The sequence below is a fragment of the Lathyrus oleraceus genome, chromosome 5 (genome assembly GCF_024323335.1).
Source record: "Lathyrus oleraceus cultivar Zhongwan6 chromosome 5, CAAS_Psat_ZW6_1.0, whole genome shotgun sequence".
In the NCBI taxonomy this organism is placed as follows: domain Eukaryota; kingdom Viridiplantae; phylum Streptophyta; class Magnoliopsida; order Fabales; family Fabaceae; genus Lathyrus; species Lathyrus oleraceus.
Genome location: NC_066583.1, coordinates 302,702,800 through 302,726,139, shown reverse-complemented (window position 1 = coordinate 302,726,139; position 23,340 = coordinate 302,702,800). Strand labels below are relative to the sequence as shown.

Below are 23,340 nucleotides of genomic sequence, written 5' to 3'. Positions count from 1 at the left end.
AGTGAAGTTCAAAAATGACCCATAATCAGGAGGCCATAACTTCCACATGGTTTGTCCAAATTGCAAGTTCTTTATATGCACAAACTCCATTTGACATGTACTTCAAGGGTGCATCATTGGATTTTTCCAAAAATGGCCAAGGCAAAAAGTCACTTTTCAACTGGACAGCTGAATTGGACTAGGGGCAAAATGGTCCAACTCTCAAAATAATTGGAATTTTTGAATGGGACTTTTTCCAACACCTCAGGAATGGCATTTTAAGTATGTTTGAATATTCATTTCATGGCTAAGGCATGTAAATTGGATTTTGGCTTGGAAAGTGAAAGTGCTAAAAATGGACATTTTGCAAATACAAGGTGAAATTGAGAAATACACCACCAATTGGAATGAAACAAGTTTCTACACATCACATATGTCATTTGGGGACTGCTTGAGCTGTCAAAACAGCTGGCACTAGCTGGGATGATGTATTTACCATTTTGCCCTTGTTTACAAAATTACCATTTCCATTAACATTCCAAATTGTTAATTAAGTGGATTAAGGCATGATTAAGTGGACATATATAAACTAAAACCTCTCCTAATCCTAACAGAATTCACAATCTCCAAGAACCAGATCTGAAAACCTCTCATTCTCTCAAAATTCCATCAAGAACACAAAGCTTCAATCTCAAAAATTCTTCATCATTTCTCCATCATTTTTCGTGATTCTTGTTGCATTGAATCCACATCATCATCAACAACAACTGTTTGGATAATTTGGAAGGGAAAGAAGGCCAATCGCGACTGTTCAAACTTTCATCATCCATGGCAAATTCGAATTAAGAGCTCTAGGATCAACATCAAGTGGAACTGGACGCACATATCACATTCCTCATCGTGTTTCTACTTCTGTTTTGAAGAAAAGAGCGCTGAGAGCATCAAAATCGCGGCTGCCATTCCAGGTTTGAGTGAAAATCGATCATCACCATATGCTTAATAATTATATGTGTTTTGAAGAGCGTTTCACGTAGGTTTCAATGCTGTTTGTGGTTTAGAAAATGATTAATCGTAGCGTGAGAAATCTAAGTTTGAAAGTAGGAACACAAACCCTAAGTGAGTCGATTCGAGAGATTTAGGAACTGTTAGTGAAAAATAGTGTGATATTCATGATCCTCTCATTGAGACGAGTCCAACGGATATGGCCATGTCCATTTTTGTTAACGTTTGTTGTTCTTCATTTTTTTCATTTTCTGGAAAATTCTGCTTGTGAAGACGATGAACAAGGCTGTTTGATCCAAATTTTGGTTTGAAATTTTAAAAAAGCTGTTTACCGCCCGCGCCATGAAGAAATTACAAAACTGCCACTGTTATTTTAATTAACTTTGTTTAATTATTAGAAAATTGTAAAGACCTTAAAAAATGCATAAAAAATAGTAGGAAATTCCCAAAAATATGGCAATTTTTTCTATGACTTTGTTGACTTGTCTAGATGATTTTTGACCTATTGGTCAAAGTTGTGCATGGTAGGAAATAATATTGACCTAGGGTTTCTTTACACATATGCATTTTTGATACCTTGTACAAATTTGATCATGAAATGTCCATATTGTAAAATAAATTTGTGCCAATTTTTGTGATGATTCCTGACTGGTTGATGTTCATTTATATGTAAATTTTGTGGATTTTTGATACCTGGTCATGTAGTTATGATTTTTGGAACATAGGTGTGACAATTTGTGTCACACCTCTTGATGTCAACTTGTGGAATTTAATTGATTGACCTATACATGTTAGAATTGAATGATATTTTGCATGGTGAATTGTTGACATGTTAGGAAGCTATGAGAATTTTTGTGGAATTTTACACTGCATTTTCAAATTGATTGTGAATTTTCCTTTCTGGTGGTTGAATTTGCAAGCTCATGTGACATAGGTTAGTAGAATGATTGGGAAATGCTCATATGGTATTGTATGATCATGAAATTTAATATGCTTGTAGTAGACGCATGTTAGGACCTCCCTGTTTTGGTCTCATCCATTTCTTTTTTGTTTTCATTGAGTTATGAATTTTTGAAGTGGATGTATGCATTGATGTTGTGATTTGGAGCCTATAATTGTGTCTGTTTTTGTTGATTTTCATTGACATGGTTCCATTTGCCCAATTGAGCTCAAACTTGACATGGTAGACCTTGAATGCCCCCTGTTTAGGTGTAAATAATTTGAGAATTTTTAGATTTGTTTTGGTATGGATTTGAATGCAATAGTTCTGTTTGTATGCTTGGTGCTTCATTTGAACTAGTTTGCCTTATTTTGTGCTTAACATGAGCATAATGAATGATATAAACATGAGACCAATGATGTTTGCTCTTGTTTGACTTTAATTTGAGATTGGTTTGTGAAGGCCTTGCTGTTTAAGGATTTTTTCTTGTTTTGGACCCTAGGCTTGGCCTAGTGGTCTAGTTGCTAATGTTTGCTTGATTTTTCAGGATAAGAAAGGCAATGCTTATGGAGAATGATCCAAATCAATTTTAATTGATGTTGTTGATGTTTGTACACTAACATAACATTGTTTTGTAGGTGGTGAAGCTTGGGCTTAAGCTTTGAGCTTGCCTTGTGTTGTGTATTGAGTTGTATAGATTAATTGGTTGAACACTTGCTGTTTAGTTTTGTCTGTCTGAGTACTAACTGTGTTTGATTGTTTCCAGGTACTTTAGTTGCTCAGTTCCTTGTGAACTTTTGCTTTGCTTTGCTTAAGCAACTTGCATAGAGGTATAACTTCCTAACTTCATGTAGTCTGGAGACCCGGCTGTTACCGGGCCGGGCAAATAAATGTCTGAAGTCCTCCTTAAGAGGCAATGATTGTGGTTGTTTATTTTAAGCCCAAGCAGGTGAAAGTCCTTTAAATAAGGCAATTGGTGGAAGGTAGGGGTATGCAGCCTACCCCCCACTATTCAGTTGAGTCTTCTCCTTGCTCCCATTACATGGTTGTAGCATTGAGATCAAAAGCCCAAGATCCTGTGCAGTGCACATTGTGTCAGAGTCATCGAGTATAGAAGGGTCCCCCCATTCTGGACCCATGCTCATTTGTCAGACGCTCTCCCTGGTTAGGGATAAGAGCTGTGAGGTCTGATCCTCACTTCATCCTTTCATCTGCTTCACCTTAGCCTCGTAATGGCAAGGTTAAGAGCAAACACAGCCCGTACAGACGACTTGCTGAGGCAGTCAAACCTATTGTGTGAGCCCCTTGTTTGGCTATAGTGCGTGCTACGTGTATATCTGATTGACATGTTTGATTGAGATGCCTGTTCTCATTTGATGTATGATATGATTGTATGCTTGTGTGCTAGCTTCTTTCCTGGTTAGGTTAGTTTGCTTATGCAAGTAGGATAGAAAACCGAACTTAGGGTAAACGATGCATGACAACATTAGGCTCGAGTCTCAGCTCCCTAGTCGCGTGTCTTTCCCCGGTTTCTGGTTAGCAATTTAGTCCCTTTCAGGGGAACTACATCGCCCTGATCCTCGTTCCAGACGAGGTATGTAGGCAGGTGGTCGTGCGAGACCACTCCGGGCAACCTTTTTCTTTTTTGCGTGTGTTTGTTTGTTATCTGATTGCATGTTTTGGCTCGGATGCCGACGTAAGTCCAGTGATTGGCAGTCGGGCTCCACGTTTGCCCATGTGTGCGTGTTTTGGTTCGGATGCCGACGTAATTCCATCAAGTGGTTGTCGGGCTCCATGTTTGCCACCTTTGTTTGTTTGATTGTTTTGTGTTGTTTGGCGTGCGTAAGCCGAACTACAGTGGCTCTGATTCTTGTTCCAGACAAGATATGTAGGCATAAGGTGCGATACCTTATCGAGCCCGTTTCTCCTAACCCCACCTGCGTTCCCCGTGTGTGTGTGTGATGTTTAGCAACCTTTTCTTTATTTTAGAACGTGGATCCCTAGGAGTACCTAGGACGTGAGGGGTGCTAATACCTTCCCCTCGCGTAACCGACTCCCGAACCTTTTCTCTCTGGTCGCGAGACCATGTCTTTCCAGGTTTCTCTGAGCGTTTCCTTTCCCTATCTTGGGATAAATAACGCGCAGTGGCGGCTCTGTGTGCGTTTTGTTTTTTAGCTCGCCGGTTGATTTTTCGCAGGATGCGACACCTACGATTAAATGATGATCGTCCCTTCGAATGCTAAGGTATCCTTACAAATGTTGCCTTCAATGACCAATCGACGACCCCACGATGTCCCTTTACATCCAAAGGATAAGACTACTTAGTTCTCAATAGTAAGGACAGTTTTACCCTCCTAAGGATAGGAAATACCTATAAAGACCTTGGTTAGGTATAACTCTTAAATGCTAGCTCACAACTTAAAATACTTTTCACACCTTACACTTTTCAAAACATCTTTTAGAAAATCACCACTTGATATACATTCGCACCAGAATCATCGCCGAGTTATATTTTTCTAAACATCTTTCAAAATCAAACGGGATAAACACTTTGTATACATTTGTACAAGAATCATTACAAAGTTAAACTCTCCTTTCAAAATATTTTCTAAACACACCACATTTCTCAAACACTTTCTCAAACAAGGAAAACATAAGTGAGTTAAGCAATTAAGAGTCCATGGATAACCATGGATACAAAGGGTGCTAACACTTTCCCTTTGTATAATGTACCTCCCGAACTCAAAATCTAATCAAGGTCTTTCCTGTTCTTTTCCTCCTTTCCTTATTGGATAAAAGAAAAGTCGATGGCGACTCTTGCTATCCGCAACATTGCTTTTCAAAGCAAAAACACAAAGTCAGTTCACCGTATCACACCATTCATCATGCAACAACCAATTCATCTTACCACATGAATAATATTAATAACAAACAACAACTCGTTAACATCATAATATCATCGACATAACAATATAATATCACACAATGATATTACAATAATGCAACGATTCATCAATCAAACGTATAAACCAATACATTTATTAACACAGTAGGCATGTGAATATTATTAAAATATATCAACTATCACTACCATGTTATAGGTCTGAGCGTTATCTTTCTAACGCTTCAAACTCCATCAAAATCGGACTTACGAAATGAATGTTATGACAAAAATCATCGGGATGTGTCAACAATTCCTTAACCGAACGTATGAACAAAAACTTCACCAAAATAGTAGGCATATGAATAATACTCAATCAATTCACTTATCATCATCACATTATATCTTTTAGAGTCAACTTTCTAATTATTTAAACCCCAACCCAAAATGATTCACGAGTTGAAAGTTATAATCAAAATCGTGCATAAAGGCGTTACTAAAAAGTTGTTGTTTTCTAAAATTTCCAACACAATTTACATATTCTTCAACCCCAAAAATGTCCATGAAATAATCACCAAAATTATTTTATTTCTGAAACAAAGTTATAACCCTTTGTTTCATATATCCAACGCTTTAAACGGAACTCGATATAGAATCATGGATCAAACGTTATGTTCAAAATGATTTCGATCGAAAAACACAAAAAATGGCTCTCGCGCTGAGCACGGCCGTGACTGATAGAATGCAGAATTTTCTATGTTTTTCATCGTTGGAGGTCTTTCGGACCTCCGATTCCGATTCCGTAAAAAGGAAAACTCTCATAAAATTACAACTCATACAATACTCTAATTATCTAAAATTAATTTATAGTTTTAACACAATTAAATCATTTAATCAAAATTTTAAGATTATGCCTAAAACCTTCGAAATTGCAACAATGGTGGATATATGTTCAATCATAAAAATAGAAAAATATACGCATATAAGGGACAAAATTCATCATATAATTATCATATAACAACCATCATAGCATTCAAATTCAAAATTATGAATCAAAACACCCAATCCTAAGGAGCTTAAAGGTTTTTCCATTCTACACTTTTACCATACCCATTACTATTGGAACAAGTTCTCAACCTTACCTGAATTCCTTGCCAAAATTCTGAATTGAAACTTTCACTCTCTTTCCTTGATCACTTTGCCTCTTGCTTCTTTGCTCCTTTTTCTCAAATGTCATGTAATGTGAAAATCTCTCTAAATCTAAGTTTCTCTTAACTTCTTATTTTTAGGGTAAACTTTTCCAAATCACCAACTTGACTCAAACTTAATTATTTCATATTCCTTCCTCCCACTAACTTTGTCAATTTCTCATATGTGCCCCAGTTATTCTATCTTCACTAACTAATCTAATATAAATAAATAAAATATTTTTTTTAATTATCAAAATAATTCTAAATTATTCTACTTACTTTTATCATCTCTTTATACCCTTAACTCAAGCATACATACTCCGCCAACACTCAGCCATAAAATAAATCATCAAAATTCATAATTCAAATAATTAAATTATAATAAAATATCTAATAAAAAAACTGGGTGTTACATGCTGCCTATGTACCGATCTGTATAGTCGGCATATCTGTCAAAGCCTACATGATTTAATAATGCAGTAAATAAATTGACATGTACAACGGATGTGTCGACACAAAGAAAAAATTGTCTTCTATATGTCGACCTGTAATATGCATGTGTCGGCCTATAGTTCATTTTTTACCAAAAAAAATGTTTTTGATGCATGAAACCTTTTCCAACTTTTTTCCAAATGTTGTTATGCTTCCTAGTGCTAGGATGCACATCGAGAATCAGAGGATACCGTCCAATATACATTAACACTAAAGTATCCTAATTTTTACATCATACAAAACACATCTAATGGAAAATTGTACTCACATACTCCCCCTTTTTTACGATGGCAAAACTTAAGATTATATGTTTCGTGTTTTTAATGAAAGGTTCCCCCTGAATGCATGTATCCCAATTTCATCTTACTTCTCCCCTTTTGATAACATCAAAAAGAAGCAAAAAAAATCCATGAGAAGTAACTTAAATCACGCATAAATCAATATAACACATAAAGGTGATTTACAAAGATAAGAACATCTATACCACAACACTCATATAGAATTATGTACATATTGAAAAAAATGCCTAGACATAAATAAAAGCATATAAAGCAACAATATAACATGATTTCCACAACTTATTCCAAATAACATAACACAAACATGAAAGATGAAAGATACAATGTAATAAAAAACTTTTGAGTTGCTACAAAAGGGACACAATTACGTGACATATGCCTTTGATGCTCCAGAAATGCTTCATGTGCATGTGCTCTAGCAAGGCGATATACAAATTTACCACTACTCAAACCAAAAACAGAGATATTATCATAACAATGACACACAACAGGAATTTTGCTAATATTATAACATGTTCAACCATATTTCATGCAAGAATAGATAACAAGTCAATGCACCAAGAGCGTATTTCAAGCATGAAAAGATAATAACACAAAGTCACTATTGTCGTACCCCAAAATTTGCCCTCCCCTTTTTACTTTTCATCTGACCTATGGCTTGAGATTCATCTGCACTCATTCATATGCATCATGTATTCATATTAACATATTCTCATAAACATCACAGATTCAAAGCTTGTGAACAACAAAATTTGGTTTACTTAACCTTGTGGGATTACATCTTGACCTTTCATTCATGCCTAAACCCTAATTTTTATTGTGACTCTTGATTCAAGGCATTGTGGACCTTCTGGTCATCTCTTAACCATGCGAGTTTGCAAACCCTAGGCCCTTGATCCCTTGTTTTTTTGTCTAAAACATTTGTGATCTTATGGTTTGATTCTCAACCCTAATCTAGGAGGTGCTTCATACCCAGTCATTTGTGGATTGCTTGGTGTCTTAGTTCTTGATTCAAGGCCCTGGTTCTCTGATCAAGGCTCATGTTTCATCCTGTTCCAGAAAGTGTTTAACTTGCACCATTCACTCAATGTCATTAGCATTGCATATTGAATTTCCTAGCTAAGTTGAATTATGGTCAACTGTTGAATTTTTAGTCAACCAGTTCACCAAAGTCAACATATCATTAATATTGCTTCTAAGCGTTATTTATACCTTGCCTTATTAATTCATCTCATCCATTGGGCATTTTACTGTGTGCTTATTCATATTTGCATCCATACAGTTAAGTCACTAAGTTTAATCAAGTTGATATTTTGCATTCATGGTAAACAATTACTTGTTTTAGCATGCACGAGTTAACCGACATTTGCAGTTGTCAACCAATTTTGTGTTGGTGTAAGCCCTAGAGGGAAATAATTTTGGTACTTGTATCGAATTATTTATTAATAATAAAAGGCTTTTTCTTTATTATGTTTGTTTAATAAAGTCCCTAGACTAGCTAGTCCGTTTAATGTATCAAGTGTGACTTAATCATGAGATCATATTAAACATAAAAACATTATTCTTAAAGTATCTATAGTCGAGCTTTATTGTGAAGTGGGATAACAGTAAAACATTAAGACTATTATGTATATAGACTGATGATCACATCTCATGGATCATGGATAAGGAGTTATCAAGTCTTAAACATAGGTATGGATATTAAGAGTAATATTTATATTGGATTGACCCGCTATGAGAATACTATATAGAATGTTATGCAAAGTATCATAAGTTATTCTCATGGTGATAATGGTGTATACCACCCTTCGACCTGAAACCACTATGGACCCTAAATGTAAAATCGAGTGCCTTATTGCTGATCAAACGTTGCCCGTAATTAGATGACCATAAAGACAGTTGATGGGTACTCCACGAAGCATGTTGAGGGACATGAGTGACCTAGATGGAGTTTGTCCATCCTGCATAACAGGATAAATGTCTACGGGCCTAATATTGAACTGAACAAGGATGACACGGTCTATGCCATGTGCTCAATATAGACATAAGGGCAAAAGGGTAATTGCACACAAAAGTATTATCACAAAAGGATTTGTCAGATCACATGACATTTTTGTGTCTTGGGTAGCAGTGATGTGTTGCTAGATACCACTCACTATTTAATATGTTAAATACGTGATTTAATATAATTGTCAATGCCACGAAAACCTACAGGGTCACACACAAAAGGACGGATTGATGAGAGATAGAGTAACTAAGGAACACCGTAAGGTACGGTGCACTTAAGTGAATTGTAGAACATCGTAAGGCACAGTGTACTTAAGTAGAATACGAAATATGGTAAGGTACCACGCGCTTAAGTGATTTTGGCATATTATAAGATATGTGCCACATACACTTAAGTGGACTTTTTAGCTTGCAGCCCACACAAGTGGCTCTATAAATAGAACCCTTGTGCAGAAGCATTTATGCAGTTGCAATTTCATTTCTCCCTCTCTCTCTCACTCAAAGCCTTCATTCGTAGCAGCTAGCACTGAGATTGAAGGAATCCGTTTGTGTGGACTGAGTAGAGGCATTGTCACCATTCAACATTCGTGATTGCTCCATAGATCTGCATCAAAGGTTTCAATCGCCACAAGAGGTAACGATTCTATCACTGATCATGCCCATTCGTAAGGATCATTAAAGGATTTTTTTTATAAATTCCATTGCGTTTTGGATCGCTCTTCTCCTTCAGTGGTATATGATATAAGTAATCCTGATGCATCGATCAAGTTATATATATGATATAAGTAATCCTGATGCAGAATACGGTATATATGATATATTGTTTCTGTTTCGTTCATTCAAACACTTAATGTTTATTTTTCTTTGAGCGATCAATGGTCATTTGCTTCATGATCCGACATTAGTATGGTGAAGCAATGATGTGTTGATCAATCATACTGAATTAACAATCGAGGTGTGTTTGACGGTCTGAAATTGGTGCATTATGGTTCATGACGACACAAGGGTTGTGTTGTCAAAGAGTTATGCGATTAGGGTTGTGACTGCGCAAGAGTTGTGCTTTAAAGTATCAAGTGTTGATGCGAAAAATGACGTCGATTTTAAAGAGTCGTGCTTTAAAATTTTGATCGGGCAATGGAACCCCCGACTAACTCTGCGTAGTGTGATCTGTCTCCGAAATTTAATTTGGTTTTAATTATTTAACACAATTTAAATTAATAATAATGTGTTTATTATTATTGTCTTGTGGTGATCGGTTATGGCCTTAGTTTTCCTTTATTTTGTTTTGGGATTTTAAAATACGACCTGCGTGTCGTGCCTCTCTTTTAATCTCTTAATGTAACTTCTTTTCTCATCTCACTCCCCCGTACGTAAAACGAGTTTCTTTTATATAATATAATGTTATGAAGAAAGAGAAGAATACAATATCAAAGGAGGACAACCTTGAAGATCTTGCTTGGAGAAGCTTAGGTCGTTATTAGGTTAGCTTAGGGTCTCTCATTGGCTTGGGAGAAAAATTGTGTTAGGGGCCATAACTGTTTCATTATGTATGTTGATGCATGTGAATGTATGTTGATGCATGTGAGAGACGATTTATATGATAAATAATCCGATGAGATCAGAATAATTGCAAATTCCCTCAAATTAAATATTAAGTTTATGCTTTCCAAGTTTTAGCACTCATCAAGACTAGTATCGAATAATGTAGGTTTCGCCTACGCGAGGTGCATATTCTATATTAGTAAGGTGTGATGGGATAATTGTAATATCCAATTGCTAAAACAATGGGTCAAACTCAACTAAACAAATTATAATAAGATTATATATGTTTAGAAGCAAGAGTTGGAAATGATTCATGTGATGGATTGGAATAAGGAGTTATTCACCAAACTAAAATATTCGAGAGTTGTATTAGATACAATTGGAAGGAGTTCCTATCTAATTAACCTAGTTTTATGTAATTCACCTACGCGGACTTAAAACAAAGTGAAATGTGGATCTCGACCCACTAGAAAATCTTCCAACTGGATTTTCCAAATCAAATGGTGAGGGTCATTTGTTTTGAGTAAAATAGTGGGAGCATATTTAATTAAAGGCCTAATTAAATATGTTATTGATACTTATATTTTCATTATTTTCCTGTAGGTTACCATGACAACAAACACCTCTAACAACATTTTGCGATCAATCTTTGACAAGGAAAAATTGTTTGGATTGGCACCGAAATCTGAGGATTATCCTCAAACATGATAGAAAGTTGTATGTCTTGGAGAAACCAGTTCCTGAAGAGGAACCTCCTAGTTCAGCACCTAAGGCAGAAAGAGATGCTTATAAGAAGCATGTAGATGATGCCAATGAAACTGCTTGCCTCATGCTAGCTACCATGAACTCAGAGTTGCAAAAGCAACATGAGAACATGGCAACGTTCAATATGATCGAACACCTGAAGATGCTCTATCAAGAGCAAGCAAGGCATGAAAGGTTTGAAGTTTTAAAAGCCCTTTTTCAAGGCAAGTTAGCTGAGGGAGCCCCTGTAGGTTTCCCATGTGCTCAAGATGATTGGGTGTGTGGAGAACCTTGAGAGGTTGGGTTTTCCCCTCGGAAAGGAACTTGTGACTGATTTGATCTTGCAATCGTTTCCAGGTAGATTCAGTCAATTTGTCCTTAATTTCAATATGAATGATATGGAAAAATCTCTTCCTGAACTGCTAGCCATGTTAAGAACCGCTGAGCAGAATCTGAAGTCAAAAGGGAAGTCCATTCTGATGATCGAAAATGGAAAGAGACAGAACAAAAGACCCACCAAGCAGGGTGATAAAGGGAAAGGCAAGGAAGTTGCCAAACCCAAACCCACTGCTCTTGTTTTGAAACCTAGTGGAGGCATAGCAAAGGAAGGCACCTGCTTCCATTGTGGTAAGACTGGACACTGGAAGAGAAACTGCCCAAAGTACCTAGAAGATAAGAAGAATGGAGTAGAGACTTCAACTTCAGGTATTTTTGTTATTGAAATTAATTTCTCTACTTTTGCATCATGGGTATTAGATACTGGATGCGGTTCTCACATTTGTACCAATGTGCAGGGGCTAAAAAGGAGTAGAGATTTGGCAAAAGGTGAAGTTGACCTACGAGTTGACAATGGAGCAAAGGTTGTTGCTTTAGCCGTAGGAACTTATGTATTGACTTTACCTAGTGGTTTAATAATTCAGTTAGAGAACTGTTATTATGTACCTGCAATTAGCAGGAATATTATTTCCGTTTCTTGTTTAGACAAGTTTGGTTTTTCATTTATAATAAAGAACAATTGTTGCTCCATTTATTTGAATGATATATTCTATGCTACTGCACAAATGAACAATGGACTATATGTCCTTGATCTTGAAATGCTTATTTATAACATTAATACTAAAAGGATGAAACCTAATGAGTTAAATCCAACTTACCTTTGACATTGTCGATTAGGCCACATAAATGAGAAACGCATTTCCAAACTCCATAAAGATGGACTCTTGGACTCTTTTGATTATGAATCATATGAGACATGCAGATCTTGTTTAATTGGAAAGATGACAAAGTCTCCATTCACAAGAAAAGGTGAAAGAGCTAATGATCTTTTGGCCCTCATACATATTGATGTACGTGGGCCACTGAACATACCAGTCATAGGAGGTTTTCAGTACTTTATCACCTTTACTGATGATTTCAGTAGATATGGTTATGTGTATTTAATGAAACACAAATCAGAGTCCTTTGAAAAGTTCAAGGAATTCAAGAATGAAGTACAAAACCAACTAGGTAAGAATATTAAAACTCTTCGATCAGATCAAGGTGGTGAGTATTTAAGCCTAGAATTTGATGACCATCCGAAAGAGTGTGGGATCCTATCCCAACTTACTTCTCCTGGAACACCCTAATGGAACGGTGTATCTGAGAGAAGAAATCGAACCTTTTTAGACATGGTCTGATTCATGATGAGTCACGCCGATCTTCCAAACTCCTTTTGGGGACATGCACTAATGACAGCAGCTTACACACTTAATCGTGTTCCATCCAAAAAGGTTGAGAAGACACCATATGAGATATGGAGTGGTAAGAAACCACATATGTCTTACATGAAGATTTGGGGATGCGAAGTTTATGTGAAACGACAAATTTCAATTAAGCTTGAGCCAAAATCTGAAAAATGCTTATTTGTGGGGTATCCTAAAGAAACAAAAGGGTATTACTTCTACAATCCTTTAGAGGGCAAAGTGTTTGTCGCTCGAACTGGAGTTTTCCTAGAAAAGGATTTTATTTCCAAAGGAATAAGTGGGAGGAAAGTAGAGCTTGAAAAAATTCAAGAATCACAAAGCATTGATACACCTATGGAGGAATTAGAGCAAGAAACACAAGTAGTTGTGGAAGAGCAACCTGCTCAAGTAGAACAAAACCAGCGTAGGTCAAGCAAGATATGTCACCTATCTGAGAGATATAGATATCTCATAACTGATCAAGGTGATTTATTACTCATGGATCAAGATGAGCCTGTGACCTACTAAGAGGCCATAACTGGTCCCGAGTCTCAGAAGTGGCTAGAAGCCATGAAATCTGAAATGGATTCCATGTACACAAACCAAGCTTGGACCTTGGTAAAGCCTCATGTAGGAGTTAACCCTATAGGATGCAAGTGGGTCTTCAAAAAGAAGACTGACATGGATGGTAAGGTACATACCTAGAAGGCAAGACTGGTTGCAAAAGGATATATACAAATTCATGGGGTTGACTATGATGAAACATTTTCACCAGTTGCAATGCTTAAATCTGTTCGGATTTTACTTGTTATCGCTGCATATCATGATTATGAAATATGGCATATGGATGTCAAAACTGCTTTCCTTTATGGGAATCTTCTTGAGGATGTGTATATGACACAACCTGAAGGGTTTGACATACCAGAAGAAGCCCAAAAGATATGTAAGTTACAAAGATCAATCTATGGATCGAAGTAAGCTTCCAGAAGATGGAATCTTCGTTTTGATGAAACAGTAAAACAATATGGATTCATCAAGAACGAAGATGAGCCTAGTGTCTATAAGAAGGTTAGTGGGAGCATGATCGTGTTCCTGGTATTATATGTAGATGACATATTACTCATTGGAAACGATGTCCCTACCCTGCAACAAGTAAAGTCTTGGTTGGGGAAATGCTTTTCTATGAAGGACCTAGGTGAAGCAGCCTATATATTAGGAATCATGATCTATAGAGATAGATCACAAAAAATGCTTGACCTAAGTCAGAGTACATACATAGACAAAGTGTTGAGACGCTTTAATATGCATGATTCCAATAAAGGATTCATACTTATGCAACATGGCTTGTGTCTATCAAAAACACAATCCTCTTCAACTAAGGAAGAAAGGGATCGCATGAATAAGATTCCATATGCATCTGCAATAGGATTTATCATGTATGCCATGTTATGTACTCGACCAGATGTCTCATATGCTTTAAGTGCAACGAGTAGGTACTAATCTGATCCCGGTGATGCTCATTGGGTAGCTGTCAAGAATATCCTTAAGTATTTGAGAAGGACTAAGGACTCATTCTTGATATATGGAGGTCAGGAAGAGCTTAATGTAATTGGATACACCGATGCTAGCTTCCAGACAGATAAGGATGACTTCAAATCGCAATCTGGTTATGTGTTTTGCTTAAACGGTAGCGTTGTGAGCTGGAAAAGTTCAAAGCAAGATACAGTTGCTGATTCTACAATTGAGGTCGAGTATATTGCTGCCTCAAGTGCAACAAAGGAAGTTGTTTGGATCAAAAAGTTCATTAGTGAACTTGGCATAGTTCCTAGCATTGTGAATCCCATTGGTCTCTATTGTGATAACAATGGTGCTATCGTACAAGCTAAGGAGCCTAGATCTCACCAACGATCCAAACACATACTTAGACGTTATCACCTCATTCGAGAGATAATAGATAAAGGAGATGTGAAAATATGCAGAGTACCTACACTTGACAATATTGTTGACCCACTGATAAAGCCTTTTGCGCAGCAGAAGCATGATGGTCATACTAGATCTATGGACATTAGGGGTATGCCTGATTGGCTCTAGTGCTAGTGGGAGATTGTTGGTGTAAACCCTAGAGATCAATACTTTTGATACTTGTATCGAATTATTTATTAATAATAAAAGGCTTTTTTTATTATGTTTGTTTAATAAAGTCCCTAGAATAGCTAGTCCGTTTAATATATCAAGTGTGACTTAATCATGAGATTATATTAAACATAAGGACACTATTCTTAAAGTATTGTGAAGTGGGATAACATTAAATCATTAAGACTATTATGTATATAGACTGATGATCACATCTCATGGATCATGGATAAGGAGTTATCAAGTCTTAAACATAGGTATGAATATTAAGAGTAATATTTATACTGGATTGATCCGCTATTAGAATACTATATAGAATGTTATACAAAGTGTCATAATTTATTCTCATGGTGATAATGGTGTATACCACCCTTCGACCTGAAACCACTATGGACCCTAGATGTATAGTCGAGTGCCTTATTGCTGATCAAACATTGTCCGTAACTGGATAACCATAAAGACAGTTGATGGGTACTTCCCTAAGCATGCTGAGGGACATGAGTGACCTAGATGGAATTTTTCCATCTTGCGTAACAGGATAAATGTCTACGGGCCCAATATTGAACTAGACAAGGATGACACGATTTATGCTTTGTGTTCAATATAGACATAAGGGCAAAAGGGTAATTGCACATGTAAGTATTATCACAAAAGGATTTGTCAGATCACATGACATTTTCGTGTCTTGGGTAGCAGTGATATGTTGCTAGATACCGCTCACTGTTTATTATGTTAAATACGTGGTTTAATATAATTGCCAATGCCGCGAAAACCTACATGGTCACACACAAAAGGACGGATTGATGAGAGATAGAGTAACTAAGAAACACCGTAAGGTACGGTGCACTTAAGTGAATTGTAGAACATCGTAAGGTACGGTGTATTTAAGTAGAATATGAAATATGGTAAGGTACCACACGCTTAAGTGATTTTGACATATTATAAGATATGAGCCACATACACTTAAGTGGACTTTTTAGCTTGGAGCACACAAGTGGTTATATAAATAGAACCCTTGTGCAGAAGCATTTGTGCAGTTGCAATTTCGTTTCTCTCTCTCTCTCTCTCACTCAAAACCTTCATTCGTAGCAGCTAGTACTGAGATTGAAGGAATTCGTTCGTGTGGACTGAGTAGATGCGTTGTCACCATTCAACGTTCGTGATCGCGTTGATCGCTCCGTAGATCTGCATCAAAGGTTTCAATCGCCACAAGAGGTAACACTTCTATCACTGATCATGTCCATTCATAAGGATCACTAAAGGAGTTTTTTTTTTTTAATTCCGCTACATTTTGGATCGCTCTTTTCCTTTATTTTGATGTGCCTTACAAATTGCCATAAACCATGGTCCATTTCATGGTCATATCAGTCATTAGCCGCTTATGTTGAATTTATCAATTTTGTCTATCATGGATTCTTTTCCATTTGCATTTATCAAGCATTTGAAGATTAATTTAAAGAGAAATGCATCTTATGATATTAGAATTTTTCACATATTGATTTGGCAAGACAACCAAGAGTTTTAACCAAATGGATACAAAAAATTGAATTACAATTGAACCTTGAATATAAGTTCTATTACATCCCATATCATGGCAAATAAGCATTTACATGGGATCAATTGAGAGAAGGAACTTTGGGCCATCAATCTGCCGTCAGCCACCATCATCCTCATGGTACGCCTCCAAGAATCTTGCATTTCACCTGAATGTCATAGCCAACCAACCTTAGTGCAACATCATAACAGAATTGGTACATCAGTCCTCACTAAGCCATCACACTAAACCAGTCTAAACATAGAAAACAAACCAAGAAGCCCGAGAAGCCCAAATCTAAAACCTGTAAAACACCATTGCGTAATCAGCTGTAAAATTAATCATTACTATACTAATTATTTCAATCAATGATCATAGTTTCCATATTGGCATGGTTTATGTGATGAGGATGTTACCTTTACATGTGAAGGAGCAGCCATGGAAGATAAACTCCTAATGGCCTACTTTTGTCTCGGGCGTGTCGTTTACATATGCACCAAGGCATAGGGAATTCAAGATTTTATTGACTGGCTTGATGCCATCACAATTGTAACATGGCAGCTTGCAACTTTACGGGACATGACGCTAATAAAGGTGGTAATATGGACCACGGTGGCAATGTGAAGGTCAAAACATGCAATCACAACTTAAATAAGGTTCATTAAGCAGTACTATGGCAACACGCCTGCGTCAGCATGGCAACATAAGATATATTTTATTAACTCTAGAAATGCATGGTCTGTAGCATGTCATGGACCTTTACCAATATCATTTGCATCCTGCACAAGATCAAATACTATCACATTCACTTGTCAAAATCTAAACAGTTGGAAACAATAAATAACAAAACCAAATTCAAAACTAAATCAACTTCCAATTCAATCCAAATCAATTTTAAATTCCAAGCCAATACCACAACAAATTAAGCAAGTGATCACATTTAACTATTTAACACTGGGGAAACTAACAAAGTAACAACTTTCCATCCAAACTAACTAGCTAACCGAATTGGAACTGTAAACAAGAGCTAACGTTTTGACAGAACAAAGCACTCATTCTAACAAAAATCATCCTAACATATTTTTTAACTAACTGAAGTTAATACTCTAACTGTATTCACATAACAACAGAAAATGAAGTTTAATTGGCATTTCAATCTAAGCTGAATTTCTAACTAACATTGCTAACAGTTATAACATATTGTTAACAGAATCATAAACCTCAAACAAACTCCAACATGAGATTTTCTAATTGTGTTGTAAGCCCCAAGCCTATTCAAGTGATCAAAAGACCCTTGATTACTTGATATGGAAAGTTCATTATGCTTAAGGTATTGTGGATATGCTAAATCTCAGGAGCTCAAGACCTCAAGGTTCAAATGCAAGTTCAAGACTTCAAGTCAACATCAGTTAAGTATATCTAGCAAAGTGGCCTACTTCTCAAGCACATCAAAGGTATCAACACTTGACAAGTGCAATTCAAATTGTAAGCTATAAGCCTTAAGCAATGAGGAATGATGAGACAAAGTTTCTCCTACCCTTGCCTAGAGTGACTTTGCATATGGGGCGTAGGCCCTAGATATTCAAAGCATTCACCCTCATTCGTAGACTTTAGCATAATTCGTATCAAACAATTGTCAAGTCTTCTCAATACAATAAATAACATGGCATCATCGAGATCAAATGATCAGAGGCCTCTAACAACACTTGTCAATCATGATAAGGGTTACACGTTATGAGCCTTAAGTAATGAGGAATGATGAGACGAAATTTCTCCTACCCTTGTCTAGAGTGACTTTGTGTACGGGGTGTAGGCCCTAGCTATTCAAAGCACTTATCCTTGTTCATAGACTTTAGTGTAATTTGAATCATTCAATTGACAAGTATTCTTCAAGTAAGCATCAATCATTCAACACTTCAACAGTGAAACACCATTGCACAACAATCATTTCTCCCTCAGCGGATTATTAATCATACTCCCCTTGATATTCAAATACCCTTTGGACAAATTCCCTTGTGATCAAGTCTTTGAATCCTATTCAATCATTATGAGCCTTGTCAGACCTCTTGTGCTTAGGCCCACTCTATTTAAACAGTATTTGCCTTGTTAGTCCTCTTGTGCTTTGGCAAAACCCTATTCACTGCTTGCCTTGTAAATCCTCCCGTGTATATGCCAATCATTTCATAATCATTATTCGTATGATAAAACCTCTCGTACTTAGACAAATCTATTGCCTTGTAAATTCTCTCGTGTGTAGGCCAATCTTTCCTTAGTCATTACTCGTCTTATAAGACCTCTCATGCTTAGACGAATCTCTCGCCTTATAAATCCTCTCGTGTATAAGCCAATCATATCTCATTTGTCCTTGTGGTTGATCACCATTATTGGGTGGTACTACACTTTTGCTTGTTAAGCAACCTATCTTGCCCCTTGGCAATTAATATTCTCTTTTGTTTCAGACATAGTAGGTTGAATTACGAAAGGTCTGACTTCCTTATTGCACTATAAGAATACGTAGGCAGGAGGTTCAGATTCTCCGCGAGTATACTTATTTATTCCTCCTGCCTTAGGGCATCTCCTCATTCATCTCCATGGATCATTAATCACGACCTACATTCATATTCTACCTTCATTCATTTCATGTGATATACCCTACTCTTTGAGCCGACTACATTATCTTTTTGAGCTCCATCTTGTATCTCTTTGTGAACCAATAGTCGATTTTTTTGTCTTGTTAGTCCTCTTGTTGCTTAAACGAATATATTCTTACTTACTTTGCAGCTGTATACAGGCAATGCTCTTTATTTTTGGTTATTCCAATACAGTGACACTATGCCTTAGGCCCCTCACTTGTTGGTTCATACCAGTTTTACCCTTGGGTTCATATTTTCACCCCTTGTCGAAGTTCAGATCATATAACCTTTTGGTTTAGACCATACAGTTATCACAATTCTTTTCATTGCACTATGAGGATACGTAGGCATGAGGGCCCAATCATCACCAAACACTCTATCTATTTATTTTTCTCTTTCCCTCATTCTTCTGTGAGTAATCTTTAGATATAACATCCATTCGAGCAAGAAAAATCAAAATGGTTCCCATGGATGTTAGGGGTGCTAATATGTTCCCCTTGCATAACCGACTTCCTTACCCAGCATATCTCTTTCCCCCGGGTTTTATCGATGTTTTCCCTTTCCTTCGGGAATAAATAAAGTTCGATGGCGACTCTGTTGTATGTTCGAGCATGCGTTGCGTTCAGATATATTTCCTCTAACTTCAACTATAATCATATAAATTGATATACATCAATAGAAAATTTTGGAAGTGAACATTGACGAACTATTTCATACATCAAGAATATCAATCATTTGGAACATAAACAACATGCAAAAGTAAAAGCTTACTTACAAAAAGAGAAAAAGGAAAATGGAACAATATTACCTCGGTAATGAATTAATGACGGATGCATTTTTACGTAATTGAACTTCCAAGAAGAGTTAGAGTAAAAGTATATAAAGTGCATGCAACAAATCATATTTAGTTAAGATTTGAGATATCAAGTATCCCCAATTCCCTTCAAATGTTGAAAAATGGTTCGGTCGCAAGAGGTTTTGTAAAGATATTCGTAAGTTGATTTCTTCTATCAACATGCTCAAATACAACGTCTCCTTTCTCAACATGGTCACGTAAGAAGTGGTGACGAATCTCAATATGCTTAGCGCGAGAGTGTAGCACCAGATTTTTGGTTAGATTAATAGCACTAGTGTCGTTGCACATAATAGGAATATGTTATAGTTTAATATCAAAACCGAGTAGTTTTTGTTTGAGCCACAAAATTTGATCACAACAACTACCAGCCACTACATATTCCACCTCGTCAGTTGACAAAACAACGAAAACCTGTTTCTTGTTATGCCAACTTACTAAGGAATTCGAGAACATGTGGCAAGTTCCACTAGTACTCTTTCTATCCGATTTACAACCAAAAAAATTAGAATCAGTATAACCAACCAAATTACAATCGTTTTCGTTAGAATAATAAAACCTATACTTAGAAGTACCATGAAGATACCTAATAATGCGTCTTACGGCTTTTAAATAGGATTCCTTAGGAGCGGATTGATAATGAGTGCACATACACATGCTAAACATAATATATGTCCTAAATGAAGTGAGATATAGAAGAGAACCAACCATACCTCTATACTTCTTCACATCAACATCCTTACCATTCTCATTCCTTTCCAAGTTTCCATTTGTAGGCATTGAAGTGTCATTCGACTTTGCATCTTCCATACCAAACCTTTTTAGTAGTTCGTTGCAATATTTGGTTTGACACATAAATGTCCCTTCATTGAGTTTCTTGATTTGAATACGAAGGAAGTAACTCAACTCCTCCATAAGACTCATCTCAAACTCTCCCTACATAAGTTTAGAATACTCCTTGACGAGTTGCAAGTTAGAGGATCAAAAAATGATATCATCTACATAAACTTGAACTAGAAGAGTATGCTTTCCTCGATGTTTAATGAGAAGTGTAGTATCTACCTTTCCCCTAGAGTATCCTTGATGGATTAAAAACTTACTAAGTCACTCATACCAAGCCCTAGGTGCTTGTTTCTGACCATACAAAGCTCTTTTTAGTTTGTAAACATGATTAGGATACTCGTTATTTTCAAAACCGGAAGGTTGAGCGACATACACTTCCTCATTAATATAGTCATTAAGGAACATATTTTTCATGGCCATTTGAAATAAATTGATATCTTTGAAGCAAGCATAAGCTAGTATAAGGATTATAGCCTCTAGGTGAGCAACCAAATCATAAGTCTCCTCATAGTCAATGCCCTCCTCTTGGTTATAACCTTGAGCCACTAGTCGGGCTTTATTCCGAGTTAACACTCTGTTTTCATCAAGCTTGTGTCTAAAGACCCATCTAATACCAATTACTTGATGATTTCTGGGATGAGGGACATGGTCTCAAACATCATTTCTTTTAATTTGGTTTAGTTCATCTTGCATGGACATAAGCCAATGCTCATAAAGTAATGCATCTTTAACGTTTTTAGGTTCAACTTGTGAAACGAACCAAAGTGATAACAAAAATTACTTATATTGGAGCGTGTTGTCGCGCCTTTCGTGATATCTCAAAGCATGTTGTCCATAGGATGATATTTGGATGTTCTTCAAGCCAGAGGTAGATTGTCCAATGCAGTTGAACTTTCAACCTTCTCCTCTTCACAATTGTTATCTTCTTCTTTCTTATATTCCAACACTTTAGGTTGATCAATTCCTTTTTTTTATCCTTGAGAATATCTTGTGAAGATACACCTACATCATAAAAAGAAACACCTTTCCCAACATTTTTTGGGTAAGACTCGTTAAATGTAACATGAACCGACTCTTCAATAATAAGTAATCATTTGTTATAAACCCTATAAGCTTTTTTAGATTGTTAGAATCCGAGGAAGACACCCTCATCAACTTTCACATCAAACTTACCTAGATTATCCTTTCCATTGTTTAAAAAAAAACACTTGCATCTAAAAACATGAAGGTGTGACAAATTAGGTTTCCCACCCTTAAGCAATTAATAGGGAGTTTTGTCTAAAATATGATGTATTAGTATCCTATTCAAGACATAACATGTCGTGCTAATGGAATCGACCCATAAATGATTAGGTAGATTAACTTCATTGAGCATAGTTCTAACTAACTCCTCTAAAACACAATTTGTCCACTCCATAACACCATTTTTTGTGGAGTTATAGGAGCGGAGAAATTATACTCAATGCCATGTTGTAAGACCCTAATTTTGACCCAAAGATCCCTCATGTTATCTCATCATTTACATTGGCATTGAGATCACACCTTGGCATCCTCTTCACCCTCATTCATTGGGTTTGCATTGGGAGAGATCACCAAGCATATTTGATTGTATCATACTTTGTTTTTCATTATTTTCTAACCAAAATACCAAAAATATGTCTATGTATAGCTTTGTTTCTTTTGTAGGTAGTGTGTGCATCCACCAATGCCCCATCAAGCTCACATATAGGGTTTGAGACCCTCAATGCAAGGAGATCAATCAAGATATGGTTAACATTGGTTATATACATCATATATGGGTCCCCATGATCTTCATTTATCATTTGTATCAAGAGTTCATCAAGAGTTTGAAGCTTGTTTGCCTTGGAATCCCTAACTCATATGGGTATCTTGTGTGACTTCCTCAACAAGTTTCTTCAACATTTAATCAAATTATTTCAAGGTATACTTCATTATACAATATCTTGTACATATATTATCCTCTATGAGTCCAAGATATCAAGAGAACTTCAAGTTTGCAAGTTGGTTCATGGTGGTTGACCAGAGGAAGTCAACTAGTCAAAACTGGGGTTCACTAGAACCTATATCCTACAATATTTGTCATATGAAAATGATCACAATAGAAAAGTTACTCCTTATGACATTCCAAACAACTTTCATGTTGAGGTCAAAATCTATTTTTGCTTGGAAAGTCATTTTTTATGGTGAAAGATTATAGGTCATTTTGTCTGAACCCTAGTTAGGAGGTCAACTTCTAAGGACCATAACTTGCTCATATTTTATGAGATGAAGGCCATAAAAGTTTAATGATAAATTTCAATATGTCCTATACAACTTTTATTCTTTGAATAACTTCAAATTCAACTTGCAAGGGCATGTGCTAAGAGGAAAGATTATAGGTCCTTTTGGGCGATTATCATTGAACAAGAAATTTTCCTCAACTCCTAAAATGTATAACTCCTTCATGATAAATCCAAATGAGGTAAAATTTGTGACCAAATTTAAGACATTTGAAAGAGCTACAACTTTTATGAAGGAACATTTTCC

General features: G+C 36.3%; 1 protein-coding gene and 1 long non-coding RNA gene across 2 annotated transcripts; both read right to left on the bottom strand.

Annotated features, from left to right (window-relative positions):
- Nucleotides 1-16,382: 16,382 nt before the first annotated feature.
- On the bottom strand, nt 16,383-17,716 carry LOC127088212 (uncharacterized). The gene is made up of 2 exons (XR_007790148.1): nt 16,881-17,716; nt 16,383-16,768 (listed from the first exon to the last, which is right to left on the bottom strand). It is a non-coding gene; the product is annotated as an uncharacterized LOC127088212 (long non-coding RNA).
- A 2,537-nt stretch (nt 17,717-20,253) lies between these two features.
- On the bottom strand, nt 20,254-20,874 carry LOC127080331 (secreted RxLR effector protein 161-like). The gene has a single exon (XM_051020661.1). The coding sequence runs from the start codon at nt 20,872-20,874 to the stop codon at nt 20,254-20,256; it is 621 nt and encodes a 206-aa protein (XP_050876618.1).
- Nucleotides 20,875-23,340: the final 2,466 nt, after the last annotated feature.

What these genes read in the sequence shown, in the direction of transcription:
- LOC127080331 (XM_051020661.1), bottom strand. Translation starts at nt 20,874, where the DNA reads ATGAGTCTTATGGAGGAGTTGAGTTACTTCCTTCGTATTCAAATCAAG.